The sequence below is a fragment of the Plecotus auritus genome, assembly GCF_963455305.1.
Source record: "Plecotus auritus genome assembly, chromosome: 3".
Classification (NCBI taxonomy): Eukaryota; Metazoa; Chordata; class Mammalia; order Chiroptera; family Vespertilionidae; genus Plecotus; species Plecotus auritus.
This window is the reverse complement of record NC_137772.1, coordinates 39757126-39779502: the sequence shown is the minus strand read 5'-3', so window position 1 is coordinate 39779502 and position 22377 is coordinate 39757126. Positions and strand designations below refer to the sequence as shown.

Here is a 22377-nt window from a genome sequence, read left to right as displayed (position 1 = left end):
TCACCTGGCCCATCATCGAAAAGATGTGCCCCCCTACCGGGCTTTTCAATGGCTGCTTCCTCCTCTCAGAGTATTCCCACAGGCCAGCGCCGCGTGTCCTCGCTATCATTTTCCCCTCGAGCCTTCCCTAATCGCCCCAGTTTCTATCCTTTCACCCTGGTCACCTAACATACTAAGTATCTGTCTCCTTACTGGGCTGAAAACTCTCCATAAAGGCAGGGAGTTTTGTTCTTGTTTTATCTTGAACCTCCTGTATATAGACTAATGCCCGGCAAATCAGTACTTCTTGGATGAATGAATCTTCCCAAAGCCCAGTGTGGTTGGTAACTGTCCTCTTTTCTGCCACAGAACATGTAAGGAAAGAAAATCCAGAAAACCACTTGTCACTTATCTCAAGCATTTCCCGCAATTACAAATCTTTTTTTTAAGGTATCTTTATTGTTGAAAGTATTACAGATGTCCCCCGCGGACCCCCCTTTCCCCCTCCCATTAAACCCCTCTACCCCAGTCTCTTCCACTCCCCAGGCCTTCCCTGCACTGTTGTGTCCATGGACTGTGCATATATGCATATAAGTTCATTGGTTAATCTCTTCCTGTCCACACTCACCATCCCCCCCGCCTCTGAAATAGTCTATTGCATGCTTCAATGTTTCTGGAGCTTTTCTGTTCATCTCTTTATTTTGTTCATTGGATTGCACATATAAGTGAGATCATGTGATACTTGTCTTTCTCTGACTGGCTTATTTGGCTTAGCATAATACTCTCCAGGTCCCTCCAAGCTGTCTTAAAGGGTAAGAGATCCTGCGTTATTTACAATAGTTAAGTTCTGGAAATATCCCAAGTGCTCATCAGTAGACAAGTGGATTAAACAACTGTGGTACTATGCAGCTCTAAAAAAGGATCTGAATTACAAATCTTTAACATTTCTTGATTCCTAATTTTCTAGCTACGCTTTTAAAAACAACTTTATTTACATGGCATAAAATCCACTCTAAGAGTTCAATTCAATGCTTTTCAGTAAATTTAAGACCAAATGCACTGGAGGACTAAGCAGGTTCTTGCTGAAAGTGGATTTTATAAGGAAGTGCACTTATGCACCTAGAAGGTTCAGGAGTTTGACTAGTTTGTCAAGAAAAGAATCTTTTTAGTAATTACATGGGTGTTTTCTTATAATTATTATTTTTAAAAATATATTTTTTATTTCAGAGAGGAGGGGAGAAGGAGAGATAAAAACATCTATGATGAGAGAGAATCATTGATTAGCTGACTCTTGCAAGCCCCACACTGGGAATCAAGCCTGCAACCCAGGCATGTGCCCTGACCATTACCTTCTGGTTTATAAGTTGACTCTCAACCACTGAGCCACACCAGCCGGGCTTCTTATAATTATTTTTAAGCTGCAGACACATGTTATGTTTATGTACATAAGATACCACACAATTTCTCACAGACTATTTAACTGTAAGGTGGATGGAAGTGAAACTATTAGATAAATGTAAAATATTATATTATGGTTCAGTGTTAGATTTCAAGTTCCTTTTTAATTTTCTTAATCTCATTTCAAAGAGATTTTACTTCATCCAGTCATCATTTATTTAACATTTATTGAGCCTTTCTAGTTGGAGGTACTTTATTAAATAGAAGAAGAGCATGGTCCCTGTGGTCAAGCTGCTTAAAATCTGGTAAGGGAAAGAGACAACCAACTAGATCACTACCACATAGGATGGTAAATGCAGATGAAAGATTCAGAGGGGTGATTTCTGAAATGAGCATTGAAGGCTATCTAAGCCAGAGGAAGAAGAGAGGGTCATGGCATTGCAGACCAAGGGGAAAGCATACACAAGCAAGGTAAGAAGCCATTGAAAGAGGGTAAGGGATTTATTTTGCTGGGGTACAGAGTACACAATTAGGAAGTATGGGAGATTTGGTTAAAGATGCAGGCAGAGACCAGATTATGAAAGGCCTTGTAAGATGCATTTGTTAGATTTGGCTGTGAGTGACTTAAATCCAGAATAATAGTGTAAACAAGACAGAGGTTTATTGCTTTGTCATGCAAACCACATTTCTGGGTTGCTGGTGGCTGCTGTGATGTTCCACACTGAGTCCAGGACCCAGACTCCCCCTCTTTTTACTGACCCAAACACAATTAATAACTAGCATATCACAGGCCTTTAAAATAAAAGTGGTTTTATTATAAAATTCTAAACATGTGCTTTAAAAGACAGTCAAGGGAATACTGCATAATAAGAAGAAATATATCTTCATGACCCAGACAATCACATAGCAGATTTTATATTGTCCATAGCATTAATATTTTAAAAAAACATTCTTCTTTTCAGTTAAGAAGAGTCTTCAGAGCACCATTATTTGAAGGGAAGGTATTCTGTATATCAGAGTTCATCTTTGGTCTGAAATGAAGAAGCAAAATATTTAGAGCCATCAAGAAGTCACACATGAGTTAGGAAGACTTATATTAGTCTATTAATTGTTTTCCCTTAAAGATGAAAGAAGGGAAAAAAAAGTCAAGTTACTGCTATAGACTTATAGGGTCCAGAACTGTTTTTGGAATCACCCATGGGTAGAGTTTCATAGGACTACTGATGCAGAACCCAAACTGTAAAGGGCCTTGTGTTTTGAATGGTCAGTGACGGGGTAGGGTACACAATGAAGAAACAAAGCTGTCATTACAGGCCCCCTAACTTCTACAAGTAAGTATAATCATTTGACAGCCCTTAAAACACTTAGACAAATATAAAAAAAAATTAAAAAAGGGAGCGGAGAGATGAAGCTGCCCAGTTTCATTTGGAGTCCACAGAAGTGTTCTGACACCAAATCACTAACTTTGTGAGAGGGTACCTTTCAATTCTGGCACTGTCAGAATTGAAAGGAGAGATCCCCCTTTTTAAAAAAATATTTTTTAATAATTGGTTTTGTCTCTGCTCTGGCTTTAATTTTATGGTTTTGCAGCATTAATAAGAGTTAACATTGGTTGATAATGTACCACTTGGAAGGGCTATTTGGTAGAAAATAAGTTCTCAAAACAAAACCAATACAATAAAAACTCTATTATAATGATGTTGCTTAAAAATGTCAATATATATTACAGATATAAATCAGAATTTTATACAATATACATTCCTTCAAACAAACAAAAAACTATAATCAAAACAACCCTCCCCTACCGCACTGTCTTTATACACAACCATGCACACAATTTGAAGATGAGAGACTAGTTTTTTGGTCCTTGCTTTCCTGTAATGCAGCTAGCTGATTCTGAATTAACTTCTTCTTTGGGATCAGTTTGGTTAATCACTAAATGAAAGCATTTATTGGATGACCTCTGAGGTCCTTTTTAGCCTGGTAAGTCCCTATGTGAATCTGCCTTTTTTTAAAAAATATTTTTTTATTGATTTCAGAGAAAAAGAGAGAGAGAGAGAGAGAGAAACATCAATGATGAGAATCATTGATTGGCTGCCTCCTGCACGCTGCCCCCCACTGGGGATCGAGCCCGCAACCCAGCCATCTGCCTTTGACTGGAATTGAACCTGGGACCTTTCAGTCCTCAGGCTGACGCTCTATCCACTGAGCCAAACCAGCTAGGGCTGAACCTGCCTTTTATAAACAAAATCAGTATGTGGTGGTACCAACAGTTATTGCTTTTCATGAATAATTTGCTAACATGAATAATCACGGTTATATATTTTTTCATCTCTAAATTCAAATGCCATACAATGTGAATTCTCACATTAAAAAAAGACCTCTGCCCACTTTGCTGGGAGCTCCTACATCTTCTCACTCAACTGTATCTCAGCACCCTTTCTTTTGCTTTGGAGGCTCCAGGAGAAACTCAAATTATCATTGCCTGACTGAATAAGGACTTGGATCAACGTTAGTTGTTACTCTGACATTGGCTAGTTCTGGTTACCTTTATCCTATGGCATGTGCAAGGAAAGAGGTCATCCTCGGTCTGTGGTTCTACCCTCTTCATGCCCTCTCGGATTTGGGGCTCACTCACTTGTAAATTGGCATATTCCTGTATAAGCAACAATACAGAAGCATTCCTTACATGATGCTTAAAGTATATTTACCCAATTAGATATGCTAAAATTTGCTAGAATATGGTTCCATTTAACTCACACGTGTCAAGTGACAATATGCAAGGTCCATCATACTCCCCTTAAACATTCCACAACGGAGTTTTTGAGGCAGCTGCCCTTTGGACACTGGCTGCCTATTTCTAGGGGATCTCTCCTTATTCATCTTTTATTTATATGACTGGATTTTTAACTTACTTTGTACTGCCTTTGCCTTGCAGTGAAAAAAACTGCGCACATAATCTTCCCTAGACTGAAAATTTGAGGACAGAGACTATTTTTGTCTTGCCTACCATGGCTTATAGAGAATCAGTTACCATCTTCATTCATTATGTGCTCCTTCTGTGACAGGCTCTGGACTAGGTGCTTATACACTAGTATACGTGAGTTGAGTGAATGAACACTACTGCCCTGTAGATCTTTAGGAATTTAGATAGTAAATCCCCCGCTCCTTCAGTTTACACCTTTCCCTCTCCATCCCTTCACCACCCTCTAGAAGTTATAAAGGGAAAGAAGCCAGTGCAGACCAGAAAAAAAGTCTGACTTTGTCTTGTAGCAGAGCCTAAGATATGGGGCTCAATATCTGCAATTCTGTGATTTTTTTTTAAAAAAGCTTAATTTATATCTAGTATAATTATTAGCAAATTACTTGCTTACTACTGCTTTTTTTTTTTTAAGAACCTTTCAAATTGTCAGATATGCTTTAATTATGATCCCTAAATGCTAAGGTCCATGAAATGATTTCTAAGAGAAATCATGGCTCATATGGAGTCAGCACAACTGTTCTAAACATACCTTGCACTATGTAGACAAAGAAATGGTAAGGCAGTAAGCAGTAATATTATACAAAGAGAAAATATGAATCCATGCATAGTAATTTTGCAGAATCAGATGCTAATTTCCTAACCAAATACCACATAGTTCTAACATTAATGCCTTTCCTTTAATGTTGTAGCATTATCCAATAGATAATCTTTGGTTTTCTTCTTTTTTCAATATTACTTAATGTTTGTCCTTGATTTTCACCCATTTATAAGGAGGTACATTTATCTCCTTATATAATATACTTTCAGACATTGTTAAGTGAAATTATATTATAAATATTATTTATGTAAGTATTAATATATAAATAAATATATGATATAAATAATATACATAATATCATTTCACTTAACTACTAATATGATCAATTACAAGTTAGATGTCATTTTCTTAGAAAATACTGACCTGGAAAAGTTTAAAGTAATAACAGAATATGTCATCACCCATGAGATTATTTCTTGCAAATTCTTGTCCTGTTTTTGCTATCTTCTTTGCCTATGGAACCAACAACAACAAAAAATCCTTTCGTGAAACATTTTTTCCCATGCAGACATAGGAAATCTGATCTTCAGAGTACATTTTTAAAAAATATATATTTTATTGATTTTTTTATAGAGAGGAAGGGAGAGGGACAGAGAGTTAGAAACATCAATGAGAGAGAAACATCAATCAGCTGCCTCCTGCACATCCCCTATTGGGGATGTGCCTGCAACCAAGGTACATGCCCTTGACCGGAATTGAACCTGGGACCTGGGACCCTTCAGTCCGCAAGCCGACGCTCTGTCCACTGAGCCAAACCGGTCAGGGCCTTCAGAGTACATTTTAGTGGGAAAAATATCTTTGGGGTTAGTCTTTCCTGGTACAAGAAACAGTTAACAGAGTATGTTTGTTTTAATTAAAAAGACATTTTTAAGATTTGAGAGTTTGATAAGTCATTAAACCTTCTAGAATTAAGTTTCTCTTGGAGAGAAAGGGTATACATTAAATGAAGTAACAATGACTTTGTAAAGTAAATGCAGGATTAAGCTTAATGCACTCATAATTTTTCAGAAATTACTTCCAAGTTTATTTCATGCAATCTCTAATTTTTTAGCTTTACTTTATTTTTAAAAAATCTTTATTGTTGAAAGTATTACATATGTCCTCTTTTCCTCCCCATCAACCCCCTCCAGCCCACCCCCAACCCCCATTCCTGCCCCAGGCCTTCCCACCCCACTAACTGCATCCATGGGTTATGCATACATGCATACAAGGTCTTTGGTTGATTACCTCCCACCTACCCACACTCCCCTTCCTTTCCTCTGAGATTCTACACTCTGTTCTATGCTTCCATGTCTCTGGATCCACTCCATTCATCAGTTTATTTTGTTAATTAGATTCCATATATGAGTGAAATCATGTGATACTTGTCTTTCTCTGACTAACTTATTTCACTTAGCATGATACTCTCCAGGTCCCTCCATGCTGTCTCAAAGGGTAAGAGATTCTTCTTTTTTACTGCTGCATAGTATTCCATGGTGTAAAAGTACCACAGCTTTTTTATCCACTCATCTACTGATGGGCACTTGGGTTGTTTCCAGGTCTTAGCTATTGGAAATTGTGCTGCTATGAACACAGGGGAGCATATATTCTTTATGATTGGTGTTTCGAGTTTCTTAGGATATATTCCTAGAAGTAGGATCACTGGGTCAAATGGCAGTTCCATATTTAATTTTTTGAGGAAACTCCATACTGTTTTCCATAATGGCTGCACCAGTCTGCATTCCCACCAGCAGTGTACTAGGGTTCCTTTTTCTTCACATCCTCCAAATCCCTCATTTTAATCCATAGCACAGTTTTCCCTTCTATCTGGTCAGCTTTCTTAATTTTCATGTTCCTAGTAGAAGTGAGGGAGTGTTGGAGGCTCAGATCAACTTGACTAAAAGAGAAAGCAAAGTCAAAGCCAAGGTTCAGCTTTTTGTTTCATGTGCAGACTGGACAGTTAATCAAGCCACAATACCTGTGTTCACCCTGAATGGAATTGGGTTACCCAGGGGGCTTCCTATTTATAGGTAAAGGTCTATTCTGAGCCTACTGAGCAGACATTTAAAATGAAGCCATGAGCCCGGCCAGCATGGCTCAGTGGTTGAGCATTGACCTATGAACCAGGAGGTCACGGTTCGATTTCCAGTCAGGGCACATGCCCAGATTGCGGGCTCAATCCCCATTGTGTGGCTTGCAGGAGGCAGCCAATCAATGATTCTCTCTCATCATTGATGTTTCTATCTCTCTCTCCATCTCTGAAACCAATAAAAATTAATTTTAAAAATAAATAAATGAGGCTATGATATTGGGGTACAGGAGACTGATCTTACCTCTTCATCATGATCTTTTGCCCAGTTAAGTTTTTCTAAAAGATCGCTCAGGTTGCTTTTAACAGGAATGTAATGTTTCCAGGGCTGCAGCTCATTGTAAAAGTGTTCATAGTAGATGGAATCCTGCTTCAGCACAACACTGTCGCCGACTAGAAGATACGGCAGGCGATATGCTGCGACAGTGCCATCCACGTTTATTTGATACTTGTGCTGTGAAACAGCAGTAAAATGTAAGAACCTCTATTAAATTTCCTTTTTGTGTACTCTCATTATTCTCCCCTTTCCACACAAAGAGTCCCACTGTCCTCAGATATAAACTGGCCAGATTTTGCCCACTGCTTTCACCATTTAGTAACTGCTATTATATAACGTGCTGACCTAGAGTTGAAGGCTTATTTTGATGCTCTCTTAAATTTCACAGACCACAAGTCCAATGTGGAAGCAGCCAATAAAATAATAAATAACTGTTGTCCTCAGGCTACAACCTAAAGAAAGATCGATATATGGTGACTGTAATTTCCCTACTACTTAATTAACCACATGTGAGCACCTGCTGAGGGCACATTCTATACCGTGTTAACCATACCTTTTAAACATTAGGTGGCCACACACAAGTCTTAAGGAAATGAACAAGCTCTGAGGCAAGTACATCTCTGAATAAAAATATTCATAGCATTGTGTTAATCAATAGTCTTTAGTTGTAGCAAATTCAATAGATAGGAACAAAGCAAAGGCATGACAGAATACCTAGAGAATGTATGGCTGGTATTAACTCTCTTTGGTTTTACCATGTTTCAAACATCTCTGTGATATGCATATGGAAATACTGACAACTCAACTTATGGAATTCTTTAGGTCTACCTGCTGCCATGTGACCCATCAACAACAAAAAACAAACTTGGCCAAATACAGCATAGACAGAGCTCACTAATCACTTGCCTTACCCACCTTTCTCACCACCACATGGGACTTCAAAAACTGCTCATTTGTCTAGAGAACAGGGCAGTATCCTACTGCGTGAAAAGTTGAGTTGCTAGAAAAAGGACCACTCCCTGGGAAACATGAGCAATACACCTTCTAGCTACAGAAAGAATTCCCACGCAGACCATTTGGATGGATTTCAAGTCATTTCCCCAATTAAGAGACACCTGGTTTACATCTTCTTTAGTCTGTTGTCAAGCTGTGGCTCTGGGAAGAAGTATTTGTAAAACCACTTATATGTATCTATTAATAAAAAAGATTTTGCAGCTGAAATGTACTACCTTGGGAGTCAACTGAGGGGAAAAATTATAGCTCTCCCCTGGCCCCAAGCTCCCTGATACACATTTAATGTCAGGGCTGGGTACCGAGACTAGACCCAGGTTGCCAAACCAGTCCCTGGGGCCCCATGCCCTGAAAGTCACTGAGATTTATGCTCATCTCTCCCATCCCCGTGAGTTATAGGCCTCAATTTCTCTCCCCGAAATGAAGATACAGTATTCCCTTGAACAACATGGGGTTTAGGGACACGGACTCCTCCCCCTCTCCAGCACTGTCAAAATCATACATATAACTTCTTTTTCTTCTTTTCTTTCTAACTTTTGATTCCCTCCAAACAGTTGTCCCTTAGTATCCATGGAGGATTGGTTCCAGGACCCCCACAGTAACGCAAATCCACAGGTGATCAAGTTCCTTATATAAAATGGCAAAGATGCACATAGCCGGCTATCCACGTCTGCGGATTCCCAGCCTCACATAAAAATACTGTTTTTGATCTGCATTTGACTGAATCCATGAATTCAAAAGCTGGGGAAATAGAGGGCTGACTGTATATTGAGAAAAACCAGCCTGTAAATGGGTCTGTGCAGTTCAATCCCATGTCGTTCAAGGGTCAACTGTATTTGGAAAAACAAAAAAGGACTGGTCACAGATGATGCCATACCTTGAAGAAATCAAAAAATGAAATGTGTTTCACAATGGGACCATAGAGGCTTTCATCGTGTTTAAAGAAGAAAAAGTTGGTGAAGGCAGCATCTATGAGCTCTGGGTGTTTTCTGCTGAGTTTAACGAGCTCAAGTCTCTCTTTTCGGCTGTCTCGGCCTCTCCAGACAGCTGTGGAGTTTTTGCTTTCCCAGGGAGGACCCGTGTTAGCTTGCACAGACATCATATCCAGACTTACTCTGGAAGACAGAAAGTACAACACATTTTCCCTCCAAACCATCACATCACAAGGGTTGTTGGGAAAGAACTCACCAAGGGGAAAAAAACCAAGGCTCTGGGTCATCTGTGACCCGTCTCTCACCGGCCCATGGTTTCCAGAACAGAGTCAGTCAGGTCGTAGGTGGGCATCACGATATCCTTGGAATCTGTGGAGCCACACCAGGAAAAGATCGGATGAATGTGTGGACTGGATTTCTTTTTTTCCAAAGGCCAATCTCCCAAATTAACAAAAAACTCCATATCAGGCATCCTCACCTAGGAAAAGGAAAAGAACTTACTAACATGTCTTGCATTGTATAATGCCTTCTATTGATCAATGTGTGTCCTTGTAAAAAGAGGTGAGGACATACAGGGATAATGCCTTGTGAGGACAGAGACTAGAGCGATGCAGCTGCAAACCAAGGAAGGCCAAGTATTGCTGGGCACCACCAGAAGTCAGGAAGAGCCAAGAAGGGTTCTCCTCTATAGGTTTCAGAGGAAGCACAGCCCTGCTGGCACCTTGATTTTGGACGTCTAGTCTCCAGAACTGTGAAAGAATGAATTTCTGTTGTTTAAAGCCACCCAGTTTGTGGTACTTTATTACAGCAGCCCTAGGACATTAACACAGGTACCCCACAAGACATAAAACTTCAGAATAGCATTATAATAAGACCCAAATAGGACACCCCAGATATGGTTATTATTTTTAGTTTGAAAAATTATCTTTTAAAACCTGGGCTTAAATTGTTTATTTTATATAAAAGAAATACTTACTTTTCTAGTCAAAGAAAGTAGTATGGCATCCATGAAAATTCTAAAACCTACATGTTCACCATGAGTCTTGATATAAACCTGGAAGATAATTGAATGCTTGTTACGTTAGTCTAAAAGTATTGGCAGGCTTCACTGAGATAAAGCTTATCAGAATGATCCTCAGAATGATTTTTAGTAAAACTACATACCTAGTTGTAGCCAAATGGACAAAATAAAAAAATCACTAAGATAGACAAGCAAACCTCAAGCACAAATTGTACCTTGTGAGGATGTAAGGAAGGCCAAGAGACATATGAAAACATGCTCAAAGTCACTAATCATCTTAGAGATGCAAATCAAAACGACAATGAGGTACCATCTCACACCTGTCAGAATGGCTATCACCAACAAATCAACAAATGACAAGTGCTGGCGAGGATGCGGAGAAAAAGGAATCCTCGTGCACTGCTGGTGGGAATGCAGACTGGTGCAGCCACTGTGGAGAACAGTATAGAGTTTCCTTAAAAAACTAAATATGGAACTGCCATTTGACCCAGTGATCCCACTTTAAGAAACATATCCCAAGAAACTAGAAACAATAATCAGAAAGGATATATGCGCCCTTATGTTCATAGCAGCACAATTTACAATAGCTAAGATTTGGAAACAGCCTAAGTGCCCATCAGCAGATGAGTGGATTGAAAAACTGTGGTACATCTACACAATGGAATACTATGATGCTCTAAAAAGGAAGAAACTCCTACCATTTGCAACATCATGGATGGCCCTGGAGAGCGTTATGCTAAGAGAAATAATTCAGTCAGAGAAAGATAAATATCACATGCTCTCACTCATTTGTGAAATATAATGAACAACAGAAACTGATGAACAAAAACAGATCCAGAGACGCATCAATCAGGCCATCAAACCTCAGAGGGAAGGTAGGGGAGGGTGCGGGTAAGGGGGAGAAATCAACCAAAGGACTTGTATGCATGCATATAAGCCTAACCAATGGACACAGACACCAGGGGCGTGAGGGCATGAGCGGGGGTGGTGGTGGTGTGGGGGAGGCAATGGGGGATAAGGACACATATGTAATACCTTAATCAATAAAGAAAGAAAAAAAATTGTACCTTGTTATCCTTCACGGTATAGTGACACAAGCTCTGCCTTTGTCCAAATCTCTTTGGGATTTCTTCTGCAATCTTTTCTGGATCAACAGTAGGGAAATGCACCAGATCTCTCTGAATCTGAGCAATGGTTTCTGGGCAGTTCATCTCCTGTAGCCAGGCTGCACTATCTTCCAAAGGACAGTCACAATTCTCGTGGTAAACTGGCCCTAATTACACACAAACAACAAATTATACAGTAATAATTTCAGCATTTGAAACACGTAACAAATATCCATTATATGACTTCACAAATGTTGCCGAGGTTATTAGGAAGGGTATTTTGTCTTCTGTTCTGACAGCTCTTCACAGTAAGGTCGTGATATTTTCACAGTGAGGCCTGCTTTGCATGAGTTCAATGGAAAGCCAATAGTAACTAATTTTTGCTCACAGTGGCTATTGTAATCCATTATTTTTTATGTTTTGTGTACTTAAAAATAAGCAAACATTGGTAAAAATATATCAAAGGAGTTTATCTTTTTAAGTGAAAGACAAATGTGATATAAAATTAATACTTCAATGATCTTTTATAAAAACAGTTTCTTAAAGTGTCTAAGGTATTTTCCTCAATGAGTAAATCATCATCAATCATCAATAACAATATAAGTAAACAAAGAACCACTATTATGTTTGTTTGTTTTGAGAATTATACAAAAACAAGAGCAATCTTCAAAATAGTTCATTCAGCCCAGCCGGTGTGGTTAAGTGGTTGAGCATCTATGAACCAGGAGGTCATAGTTTGATTCCCATTCAGGGCACCTGCCCTGGTTGCAGGCTCAGTGCCCAGTAGGGGGCGTGCTGGAGGCAGATCAATGATTCTCTCCTTTCTGGAAAAAAAAAGTTCATTCATATTGTAATTAATTGATTATATGTTTCTAGAAATAATATTAACAAAATATAGCAGAATCTGAATTGAGATTTTACTGTCATTCCTTTCTATAATTTTCAGATTCCCACCTGACCCAGGCAGTAGTCGACAATGGAATATTTTTTTAAGGTTTATATTGTACCATGTGGTCCTGATGGAATGTGGGAAATACTTTTAAAACATTTGCCTTTGTTGGAGGTGGGGGACAAGAAAAATTTGTGTCTCTGTATATACACTGCTTTTCCACTGTGTTAGGGTACTATCTCCATTGATATGGAAGGATATGGCTCTAGGTAATGCAGCTGCAGTCTCATCCTATACAAAAAATAATAATCAGAATTTCTCCAGAAAAATACTATTGGAACAAAAAAAAACAACACAAAAAAACAACTGATGCCCTGCCTAGCCATTTTGGCTCAGTGGATTGAGTGTCGGCCTGCGGACTGAAGGGTCCCAGGTTCGATTCCGGCCAAGGGCACATGCCTGGGTTGCGGGCTCGATCCCGTGCAAGAGGTAGCTGATCAGTGATTCTCTCTCATCATTGATGTTTCTATCTCTCTATCCCTCTTTCTTCCTCTCTAAAATCAATAAAAATATATTTTAAAAAAACCTCAAAAAATAACTTAATTTCTCCCCTTTGCTTCAAGCCCTTTCTCTTCCTGAAGTGATCAAATTTCAATAATACTTATCAGTTACTTGTCACATACCTCCAGTTAAGTAAGTGTAATCTATGACCATATTGTAAATAGCTTGATTATTCCTGTTAATGTTGTGTCTTCAGGGAACAAATTCTCTATTAGGATGTTCTTCCCTCTTTAGTGAATTATAATTTCCATTCAAATCTTGCATTTCCTCAGGACTCTCAATTTAGTTTTCAAGGAGAAAATGTCTATTTTTTTCTTTTAGTGAAAAAATATCATGCTAACTTTTTTAAAAAAATTAAATGACAGTCATCACTGTATTCAAATTATGTTCCAAATTACCTTTTAAAATATATGGGGATTTGGCCACATGTTGACCTTGGAATTTAACTTCAACCTTCAGATTTTTGTAGCTTGCATACATTCTGTATCTGACTATGAAGGACCCATCCTTGCGGTCTAAAACCTGGACGCCAACTCTAGTGAATTGCTCATCTGGTGCCGAGATTTTAATCTGGAATATCTTTTCACCTGGAGAAGATGTGAACCTGTGAGGGGTAGAAGAATAATACAGAAAGATTATTTCAAGGAACAAATGCACAAAGATTATGCTGTCCAATCTGTGAACCTTACTCTTCTCCTTCATGTTCTCCCCCTAACATACACTTGTCTTCTCTGTTATACTTTGAGTATCAGAATGAAAATGATGGATCAGAGATTTAAAAAAGAAGAGGATGGCCAAAACCGGTTTGGCTCAGTGGATAGAGCGTCGGCCTGCGGACTGAAAGGTCCCAGGTTCGATTCCGGTCAAGGGCACGTAACTTGGTTGCGGGCACATCCCCAGTAGGAGGTGTGCAAGAGGCAGCTGATCGATGTGTCTCTCTCATCGATGTTTCTAGCTCTCTGTCCCTCTTCCTTCCTCTCTGTAAAAAAATCAATAAAATATATTTAAAAAAAAAAAAAAAAAAAAAAAAGAGGATGCCAATGGCCAAGATAACATAAAACAGTTTCATTAGAAAATTGCAAGGGAATATGTTAATAAACTAATTTATGTAAACATAGAATGTATTTATGCATTTCATATATAAAAATATTCTTATCAACCTACTATTTATTTTATGTCCATTACATATGGAAATTTGTGATCAAATAGTGCCTCTAAAAATATTTTAAAAAATCTATCTCAGTGATTCTTTTAAAAATTAGTATTATAGCCCAGGTCAGGGTTTGTCAGTGTTTAGTCAGCCCATGAATGAAAAGGTTGTGGGTTCAATTCCCAGTCAAGGGCACTTACCTGGGTTGCAGATTCCAGCATTCAGGAGGCTCCCTTACATCAATATTTTTTTCTCTCTCTCCTCCTCCCTCCCTCCCTTTTATTCTCTCTCTCTCTCTCAAAAAAAAAAAAAAATCAATGGAAAAAATATCCTTAAATGAGGATTAACAACAACAAAAATTATAAATCATGCCCAGCATGGGCAAAAGCCAGCAGGTAGTGTATCATCTAAGTGATACAGTATGAAAGGTTTTTTTTGAGTGAGTGCTCTTGCTATTAAGATTATATTTAGTTTCTCCAATTATACTATTTAATATCTTTTATTTGCTTTGGAAAACGTATTCCCAAGGTTTTTTCTTTCCTACAAAATATACATGGTGAGCGATTAAAAAAAGACAATAATTTCAAAGTATATAAATTCTAGACGTTAAGTTTTGGGTATAATTTCAGTTGTTGAGTTCAATGGAGTGAAATAAAGATTTGTTGCAAACACATATACTTTCCCTCTAAACTATAAAGTTTCAAATAGTGCTTGATTTTTCTTTTTGAGTTTCAAAGCACGTTTACCTGCAGATGTGCACCTGGAAACGGAGGGCAGCACCAGGGAAAAATGAAACCAAGTTTCTAACAGCTGGATCTAAATTCCTTATTACAGGTTATGCCAAAGTAGTTGTCTCTCTAGTTATGTGGGAATCTCTATGAAAATAGCTAGAAGAAGAGCTAATTCGGAATTAATTCGAAAGCTCTGAGAAAGATTGGTTGGAACGGAGAAAGACAGTTACAACCAAATGTGGTAGCACCCAAATATCCTGAAATTTAAACTGCCGTGGGGAAAGGAGTTCTTGGGCGGATAAAACTGGGAAGAAGTAACAGTAAGCTTTAACTGCATTCCAAAATAGTTAGGCAGCTGTTTCTCAACTTACTTATTTCCGGATGTATCCACCGCCTGAATATAGAAATAGCGCGCAGGAAGAACAACAGCTGCTTTTAGCCCTGGTCCCCATACTTCACTCTTCTCTGGGCTCAGTCGCCTCTCTCCGCCGGTCTCAGCAAGTGCTGGAACTGTCCCCAGAAAGAAGTAGTAAAGCAGCAAAATGCTAAACATTTACGAGACGGACTATCAAATAATCCACGAATAATTGAAGTATAAAAGGTGGACAGAACGAGCTGTAGCTTGGGTAAGGGCACGTTGGCCAATCGCAGCAGCAAAAACGGCTCCAAGAGGTGTCGCTTGCTGTGCAGGGCAGGCGCGCGGGTCTCCACGTTCCCCAGGAAAATCACAACCGGAGCGCAGGCTTGTACAGCTGAAGGACAGTCGTTCTGCTGAAACAGGCAAGAACCACACTGCTCCTCTTTCTCGGGACAATGATAAACTTGCGTTGCTCCTGCAACTGGAGCATCATTGGGGGAGAATCCGTCTCAGATTCCAGTCCAAGGTGCCCGGCGAGGGGATTGGCCCCGCGCGTCGGACCCGGCTGAGTAAGGCTTTCTCTAAGTGGATAGTGGATGGACACGCGTCCCGGCGCCGTGGCTTCCTGGGACGTGTAGTTTGCGACGGGACCAGCGGAAATCCTGCCAGGTTTTCCCAGCTCTCACTCATTTATTTGTTTTGCGGTCAGGGCTTTCAGGGAACAGATAAATACTACATCTCTAATAGAAGGGCACGCGGGCCTGGAGGCACAGCTAAGATTTTTTTTCTTTAAATTGTCACTGTATCCTCCGCACCTGCAGAGGTCAGGTGTAAAACACGATGAAAGGAAGGTTTGTCAATGATATCTGACGATTGGTCTCCGGGCACAGCCGTCCAGGGCGCTGTCCCCCAACTGTCCGATGGGACGAGAGACGCCAGCCCCAGGGTAACCCGAGGAACGTCGCAGGCTGCGCGCGGGAATCTGTGATTGGCATCCGTAGCGGGGGTTTCGCCGCGGCCGCAGCGACTCAACCCCACCGAACAGGCTCAAGGTACCCGGGGCTATGGGCAGAACCAAAGTGGCTGTCGGCGGCGGTGCGCCCTGCGCGCCGGGTCTTGAGCCAGGCACCCGGGCGCCGCGGGCTGGGCCTGGTGCGGCCCGCCTGTTGTAGGTGCCGCCAACGCTGCCGGGGCGGCCAAGGGCCATGGGCTCTCCAGACCCCGGGAGCGGTCCAAGTGGAGGTCACTGCGTCGGTACTCGTTCTCCTGGGAAAAAGCGGAGTGACGAGCTGGGCCGCAGGAGGCAGGCTAGGAACTAGTCCTCTCGGGAACAAAGCCCGATTTGGAGTGGCCCCCGCGTATACCGGTGGCTAATGCCAGGAGCCCGTCTGTCTCTCAGCCACGCTCTGTAGGGCCCGGTCCGGAGCGCGCGGTGGCCATCCCTTCGCCCCTGTGCGCCCATCGCGGGGCCAAGGTGGTCTCCAGGAGCCTCCTTCTCTTCCTCCCTCCCTCTCTGGACCTTGCCAGCTGCCCCGATAACCCACACGGGCCGGTGGCTCCGACAAAGTGGGCCTGGGCGGGGGGTTTCCTTTTCTGTTTTCGTTTTTGTTCTTGCATTAGTAATGATCTAAACTCGTGCATCCCAAAGCTCGAATCCGGGGATCTTTTCTCCCGGGTACGACTGCTCAAGTTCCACCAGCCCCAGTACCTAGAGTACCCGGAGCGTCCTGGGGCGGGTAGGAGGAGGTCACCCCGCCAGCCTCTGCCCACGCCCCCTGGCGGTAAACTCCGGCTTCCGGCCGCGGTAGAAGGGCGGGAGGAGGGGCCAGGAGGCCTGGCTGAGGGCGCGCGGGCCAGGGAGGCAGACGGAGGGGCGTGGACAGGGGGCGCAGCCACGCTTTTTCCTTTCGGCCGGCGCCGTTTACGCCCAAACCGGCTCAGCGCGGCGGGCATCGGGCTGCGCGAATGTCTCCTCTGACCCCGAGACCTCCAAGCCCCACTGCGCTGCTAGCTTTGCAGAGGAGGGCGGTCGGAACACCGCTCGCCTCCCGGGGAACCTGAACTCGACCCTGGCCAGTACGCGGGTGGACCCCCGGTAACCATCATAGGCCGGCCCTCTGTCAGGCGAGTGGTTCAGGTCTGATGGAGGAAGTGGGGCCTGGGGGTCATGGGGAAGGATGCGGGGGGCGGGGGCGGGGGGACGACGGAGACCAGAAGCACTGGGGCTTAGCGTGTGTGTGTCCTCCAGCATTCCATCCTTTGTAAGGCATTTACCTATGCCTGTGTCTCAGTGGCCTTCCTTAGAGAATATAGATCATTATAGTTGTCATATGTGGAAAGCTTTTCTGAAGACTTAAGATGTTACGTTCTCTAAGCAAACGATCCTTAAAATACTGATTTAAAACATAACTAGAAAAGAATGCAACCTAGGCAGTGAGTATTCTTACAAATGGAACGTTTAGTTTGTAAAACAGTTCAAATCGTTATTTTAGCAGTGCATTTAGAGCTGGCCATTTTATGATAACATTTTGTTTGCACACAGTTAATAACTTTTGTTGCTTGTGCCATGATCTTATGAATAAATAATAATTTGATCATTACATGCAATCATTAGTAAATCTTAATATAGCGTCGTCTCACTTAGATCAGGGAACTTCAATTTTCACAGTTGAGAAGTAGGGAGAAGAAGAAGAGGCTCCTCGGATAAAACTCCAGTTCTTAATGACTAAGGCCACTCCTGGTGAGCCCTCCTGGAATCTGGGCTTTTAAGCCTGGGTTTGCAATAATGCTTGACATGATGTAGGCATTTAAGAATAAGTATTTGTAGAAGATACTTCTATAAATGCTGGACTTGGGAATTCAATAGTCAGGAAAACCAGACTTACAAGAGGCAGACATTCATCATATAAGCACACACATGTATAAATGTAATAACGCACCCTGGCTAAAACGTGTGAAAGAAAGGTGTCTGAGCATATAGCATATACAGGGTGACCAGGACTATTTTGATGAGCAATGAAAGCATCTACCCTGCCCCCAAAAGTGACATCTGAAGGATAAATGGAAATTAATTAAAGAGGGTGAGTAGGAGTAAACAGCATTCAGAGACTGGAAATATGGTCAGTGTGGAGGGAATGCAGAGAGAGGAAGGGGGAGAGGGAGGATGAGGTGGGTCTAGATTAGGAGTTGGCTTTTGTTTCTAACAGCAGAGGGTTTTAGGCAGAGGTGTTCTATGATGCATGCTTTCCTTTCTAATATCTATGCACAGGTCAGATTTGAAATGTCAACTCGGGGGGAGAGGAGGGGGCTAGGAGTGGGAATGGAATTGGGAATGGTCTATAAAAATAAGGACAAAAACTGATACAAAGTCTGAGAAAACTGAGAGCTGTGGGCTATGGAGTGGAGGGACAAACTACCTCTCTGTACCTCACTATCTACTGAGGCTATAATTACAGTAGACTACAATAATTTGCCTCTATAATGTCTCTGTGATCAGTAATAATTTGTGCTTAGTTCACTTGTAAGAAAGCCTGAGGACACAATAATACTAGCACCCTTGGTCTCATAGAGATCTCGCTGAAGTGAAGAGAAAAGGCAGGAGCAGACAGATAAGGAAAGAAAGTAGTATTATAGCAGTATTTGGGTCGTGGGATTTGGATAATTTTTACTTTCTCTGTAATATCTTTTGGTACTTAGTAGTATTTTTCTGTAATTCGTTTTACTTATGTGGTAAAATTTATAAATATTACAGGTTTTCAAAGACAAATTTCCATAAACAGTGGTTTAATAAGAAAGTTTGCAGACTGCTTTACATTTACTCTTGGCCTTTATTGACAATATAAAATATGCTTTTTTTTTTTTAAAAAATACATTTTATTGATTTTCTTTACAGAGAGGAAGGGAGAGAGAAAGAGAGTTAGAAACATCGATGAGAGAGAAACATCGATCAGCTGCCTCCTGCACACCTCCCACCGGGGATGTGCCCGCAACCAAGGTATATGCCCTTGACCGGAATCGAACCCGGGACCCTTTAGTCCGCAGGCCGACGCTCTATCCACTGAGCCAAACTGGTCAGGGCAACAATATAAAATATGCTTTTATGGTGATAATCTTTTTATTTTATTTTATTTTATTTTATTTTGGTAAAAGTATAACCAAAGACATCATTTTGATCACTGAGCACTATTTAAAAGCAATCAAATCCAAAACACAAACCCATAACAACAAATTCAGACTGTTAAATGCTTTATTAATCAATTGTTATGTTCTTTCTTTTTTTTTTAGCTTCCAGAAGCTCAGTCCCTTTTCTGTGCAAATGCAGTAATTTCCCTTTGCATATGTTTTTTTCAAAAAATGTATTTTATTGATTTTTTACAGAGAGGAAGGGAGCGGGATAAAGAGTTAGAAACATCGATGAGAGAGAAACATCGATGAGAGAGAAACATCGATCAGCTGCCTCCTGCACACCCCCTACTGGGGATGTGCCCGCAACCAAGGTACATGCCCTTGACCGGAATCGAACCTGTGACCCTTCAGTCCGCAGGCCCACGCTCTATCCACTGAGCCAAACCAGTTAGGGCTGCATATGTTTTTTGATAAGAACATTCTCCTATATAAGGTTCCAAATCAACATCTTTCATAAAATCCTCACACTGCTACACAGGGAACTTATCCCACCGGTAAAATTCCATTCAGTCTGAGGAAGAAAGCTCTGGCAAAGTGGAAGCTACTAGTAAGCTTGAAATGAAGAGATAACAAAGGCAGCATCAGGAACATTTCTGTCTTCCCGACCAGACTAAATTCTGTACCCTTTGCTAATTGCCCTTTACCATGCCTCATCCTACTACAACCCACCCAAACAACCCCAATGCTATAAATAATTACCTCTATCCATACTATGGATTTTAGAGAAAGGCAAGAGAATAACAGATAAAAAGTAGAAAAATGTTCCTCTAAGACATCTGCCAAAAAGCAGAGAAACCAACTCCTCAGAAAAGCAGAGTTTGGTCTGCACACACTCAGGTACTCAGCTTCTCTTGCATCTTCCTCCACTGTCACCATCATGCCAGGAGATGAGGAACAAGGAGAAAGCATAACAGATTCCTGTCTAGAGATCTACTATACCTACTCCTAGGATTTCTTGGCTATAAAAACAAACAAACAAACAAACAAACAAACAAAAAATAAGAATGTTTCAAAACCATCATAGATTCCATCTTTGTTGGTGAAGCTTCTGCCAAACAGAACCTCCTGCAAAATAACTATAAACTCTGGACAAATTACATGAAGGTTTGAATAGAGGGCATTTAAACATTCCTTAAAAATAAAGAAAATGGAATCTTTTCTAGGATTTGTGGAGTCCTCCTGGTGTGGAAGTCTGTTTCCTTAAATTACATGAAGGACATTCAGTACCTTCATTAATTTCTCCTCACAGACTCAGGGTAATCATCTGTTATTTCTTATCGTGTTAGTCATAGGTTTTGTCATTCAGTATTTTTATGATGGATTTTATATAATCATTTTCCTGTAATTGGTGAAAGTTATTCTCATTTCTAATTTTTTAAGTAAGCAAATGGGCAGAGATATTAACAGGTTAATGTCAAAATGGCCACCCAGGGTGGGTTGAATTTCAAATGCTGCTCCATCACTAAAGCCCTGCAAAGTGCTCTGCTCTGGCACCTGCATCTGATTGCCTCCTACACCACCTGTAATGGTTTTATTCACCCAGGTCTTCCTTTGGTATAAGTCTACATTTTCCTTGATGCTCTCAGTTGCTTTTTAAAATTTTCTCTCTTTTCATTCCTAAAGGAATCAGTTTAGGCTTGAACTTTAGTGTTTTCTGAGACTGATCAGAAGTTAGTGACTTCCTAGATTGGATTCTGTTGTTGTTTTTTGTCAGGTGACAGATTTTTAATCTCAAAAGTTTAAATTTTGGGGAGATCCAAGATGGCAGTGGAGTAGGTGGATGTTACACTCACCCAGGATCAAACTGGAATTATGACTAAAATATAGAGCAAGCAACCTGAATAACCAACTGAAGACTAGCTGAAGAGAAGTTTATAACTAAGGATTTACGGATGAAGGGCACAGATGTGAAAAGGGCTGGCCCCACTCCCATGAGTGGCAGCTGAGATTCAATAGGAATATCTCAGCTGCAAAGTTTTCCCCTGAGAAGTGTGGGGTATTTACCCCAAGCTGGGCTCCTCAGCCCAGACCACCAGAGTCAGGAAGAGGCACCCACATAACATCTGGCTGTGAAAATCAGCAGGGATTCTGTCCGTCAAGGAGACGCAAGAGGGGCAAGAGTCCACTGGAGACACAGGTGCCCTTGTCAAGAGATGACGCACAATATCTCATTCACAGCCTCTCGCCCTGGGCTTCAGTGGAGGGAAGGCTGAGCAGACTAGAATCGCTTGAGGAGACGGGTTTGTGGCTCTGGATCGAGAGCTGAAGGGACAATTGCCAGGATACCTGTGCTGAATCTCTCTCCCATACCACAGACACCATCTTTCTTGGCTGTAAACATCTTTCCCTCCATACATCACACTAGCGGAAAGCAATAACTCCACCCTCTGAACTCCCTGTAGCACCACCCTGAAGAGCTTACACCCTCCTGAGGAGTCAGCTGCCTAGGTTAGAGTATAGAGATCTGACCAGAAGTTAGTGATGGCTAGGCTTGGTATACCCTGGAGCATTTGCTGAATAGCCTCAGACTCAGCACTGGCACGGAGATTGAGCCTGTATTGATCTGGTGAACACCACTCACCCCTACCTGGTGACTCAGTGAGAACCTACCTCATGCAACTCCAGTCTGGCCAGAGCTCTTTGAGTGACTGAGCTTAACAGGCAGCGGACAGGTGGAATCAGGCAGAGGCGGATCTCAGGGTGTTTTAAGATTTTTGCTAACCTGGCCCCAGGCCTGGTGCTGGTAGAAGCTGTCCTTGGGGTGGGGCTTGGTTGTTCCTGCCCAGACCCAGGCCAGCAGAGGCAGCCACAAACGGTGGATCACTTTCCAGCTCCAAACAGGTTGTCAAGGGCCAGTCACAGGCAGTGTCTGACATTGACCTGCACCAGAGTCTTTCCCAAGAGGCCTCAGAAAGAACACAGAGTGGCCAGCTTCAGACAGTATTAGAGCAGGATACAGTGAGCTTCACAATCAGCATATCCAAAGGGAGATCATGGCAGGCACCAGACCCTGCTTAGGTGATTCCACTTTGCGTGGTCAGCACCTGTACAGCAGTGTGTACACTGAGGTACATCACAGCCAGCCTGAGGTTTGACTCCACACACGAACAGATCAATAGAAATAAAAACT

General features: G+C 41.5%; 2 protein-coding genes across 9 annotated transcripts in view; one reads left to right on the top strand and one right to left on the bottom strand.

Moving 5' to 3' along the window:
* Positions 1 to 2162: 2162 nt before the first annotated feature.
* POGLUT2 (protein O-glucosyltransferase 2) lies at positions 2163 to 15765 on the bottom strand (the record flags this gene model as incomplete). Of its 4 annotated transcripts, XM_080661723.1 has the most annotated exons (10): positions 15076 to 15765; positions 13222 to 13427; positions 11335 to 11540; positions 10223 to 10300; positions 9552 to 9724; positions 9192 to 9429; positions 7271 to 7480; positions 5322 to 5411; positions 3926 to 4033; positions 2163 to 2408 (listed from the first exon to the last, which is right to left on the bottom strand). In XM_080661723.1, exons 1-10 carry the CDS (start codon positions 15255 to 15257, stop codon positions 2391 to 2393), a joined length of 1509 nt encoding a protein of 502 aa, XP_080517849.1. In that variant the 5' UTR covers positions 15258 to 15765. The 4 variants fall into 4 exon arrangements, with proteins under 4 accessions (XP_080517849.1, XP_080517851.1, XP_080517850.1 ...); XM_080661722.1 differs by lacking the exon at positions 2163 to 2408 and having other exon boundaries at positions 3890 to 4033; positions 15076 to 15373; XM_080661724.1 differs by lacking the exons at positions 3926 to 4033; positions 5322 to 5411 and having other exon boundaries at positions 2283 to 2408; positions 15076 to 15373.
* BIVM (basic, immunoglobulin-like variable motif containing) overlaps positions 15704 to 22377 on the top strand; it is a 36164-nt gene continuing 29490 nt past the window's right edge. The window contains exon 1 of one of the 5 annotated variants that reach the window (XM_080661726.1): positions 15704 to 16114. The gene's annotated coding sequence lies outside the window, so the exon portion shown is untranslated. Of the gene's footprint in view, positions 16115 to 16876; positions 17200 to 22377 lie in introns of those variants that run through there. The other 4 variants (XM_080661730.1, XM_080661728.1, XM_080661727.1 and 1 more) reach the window with 4 other exon arrangements.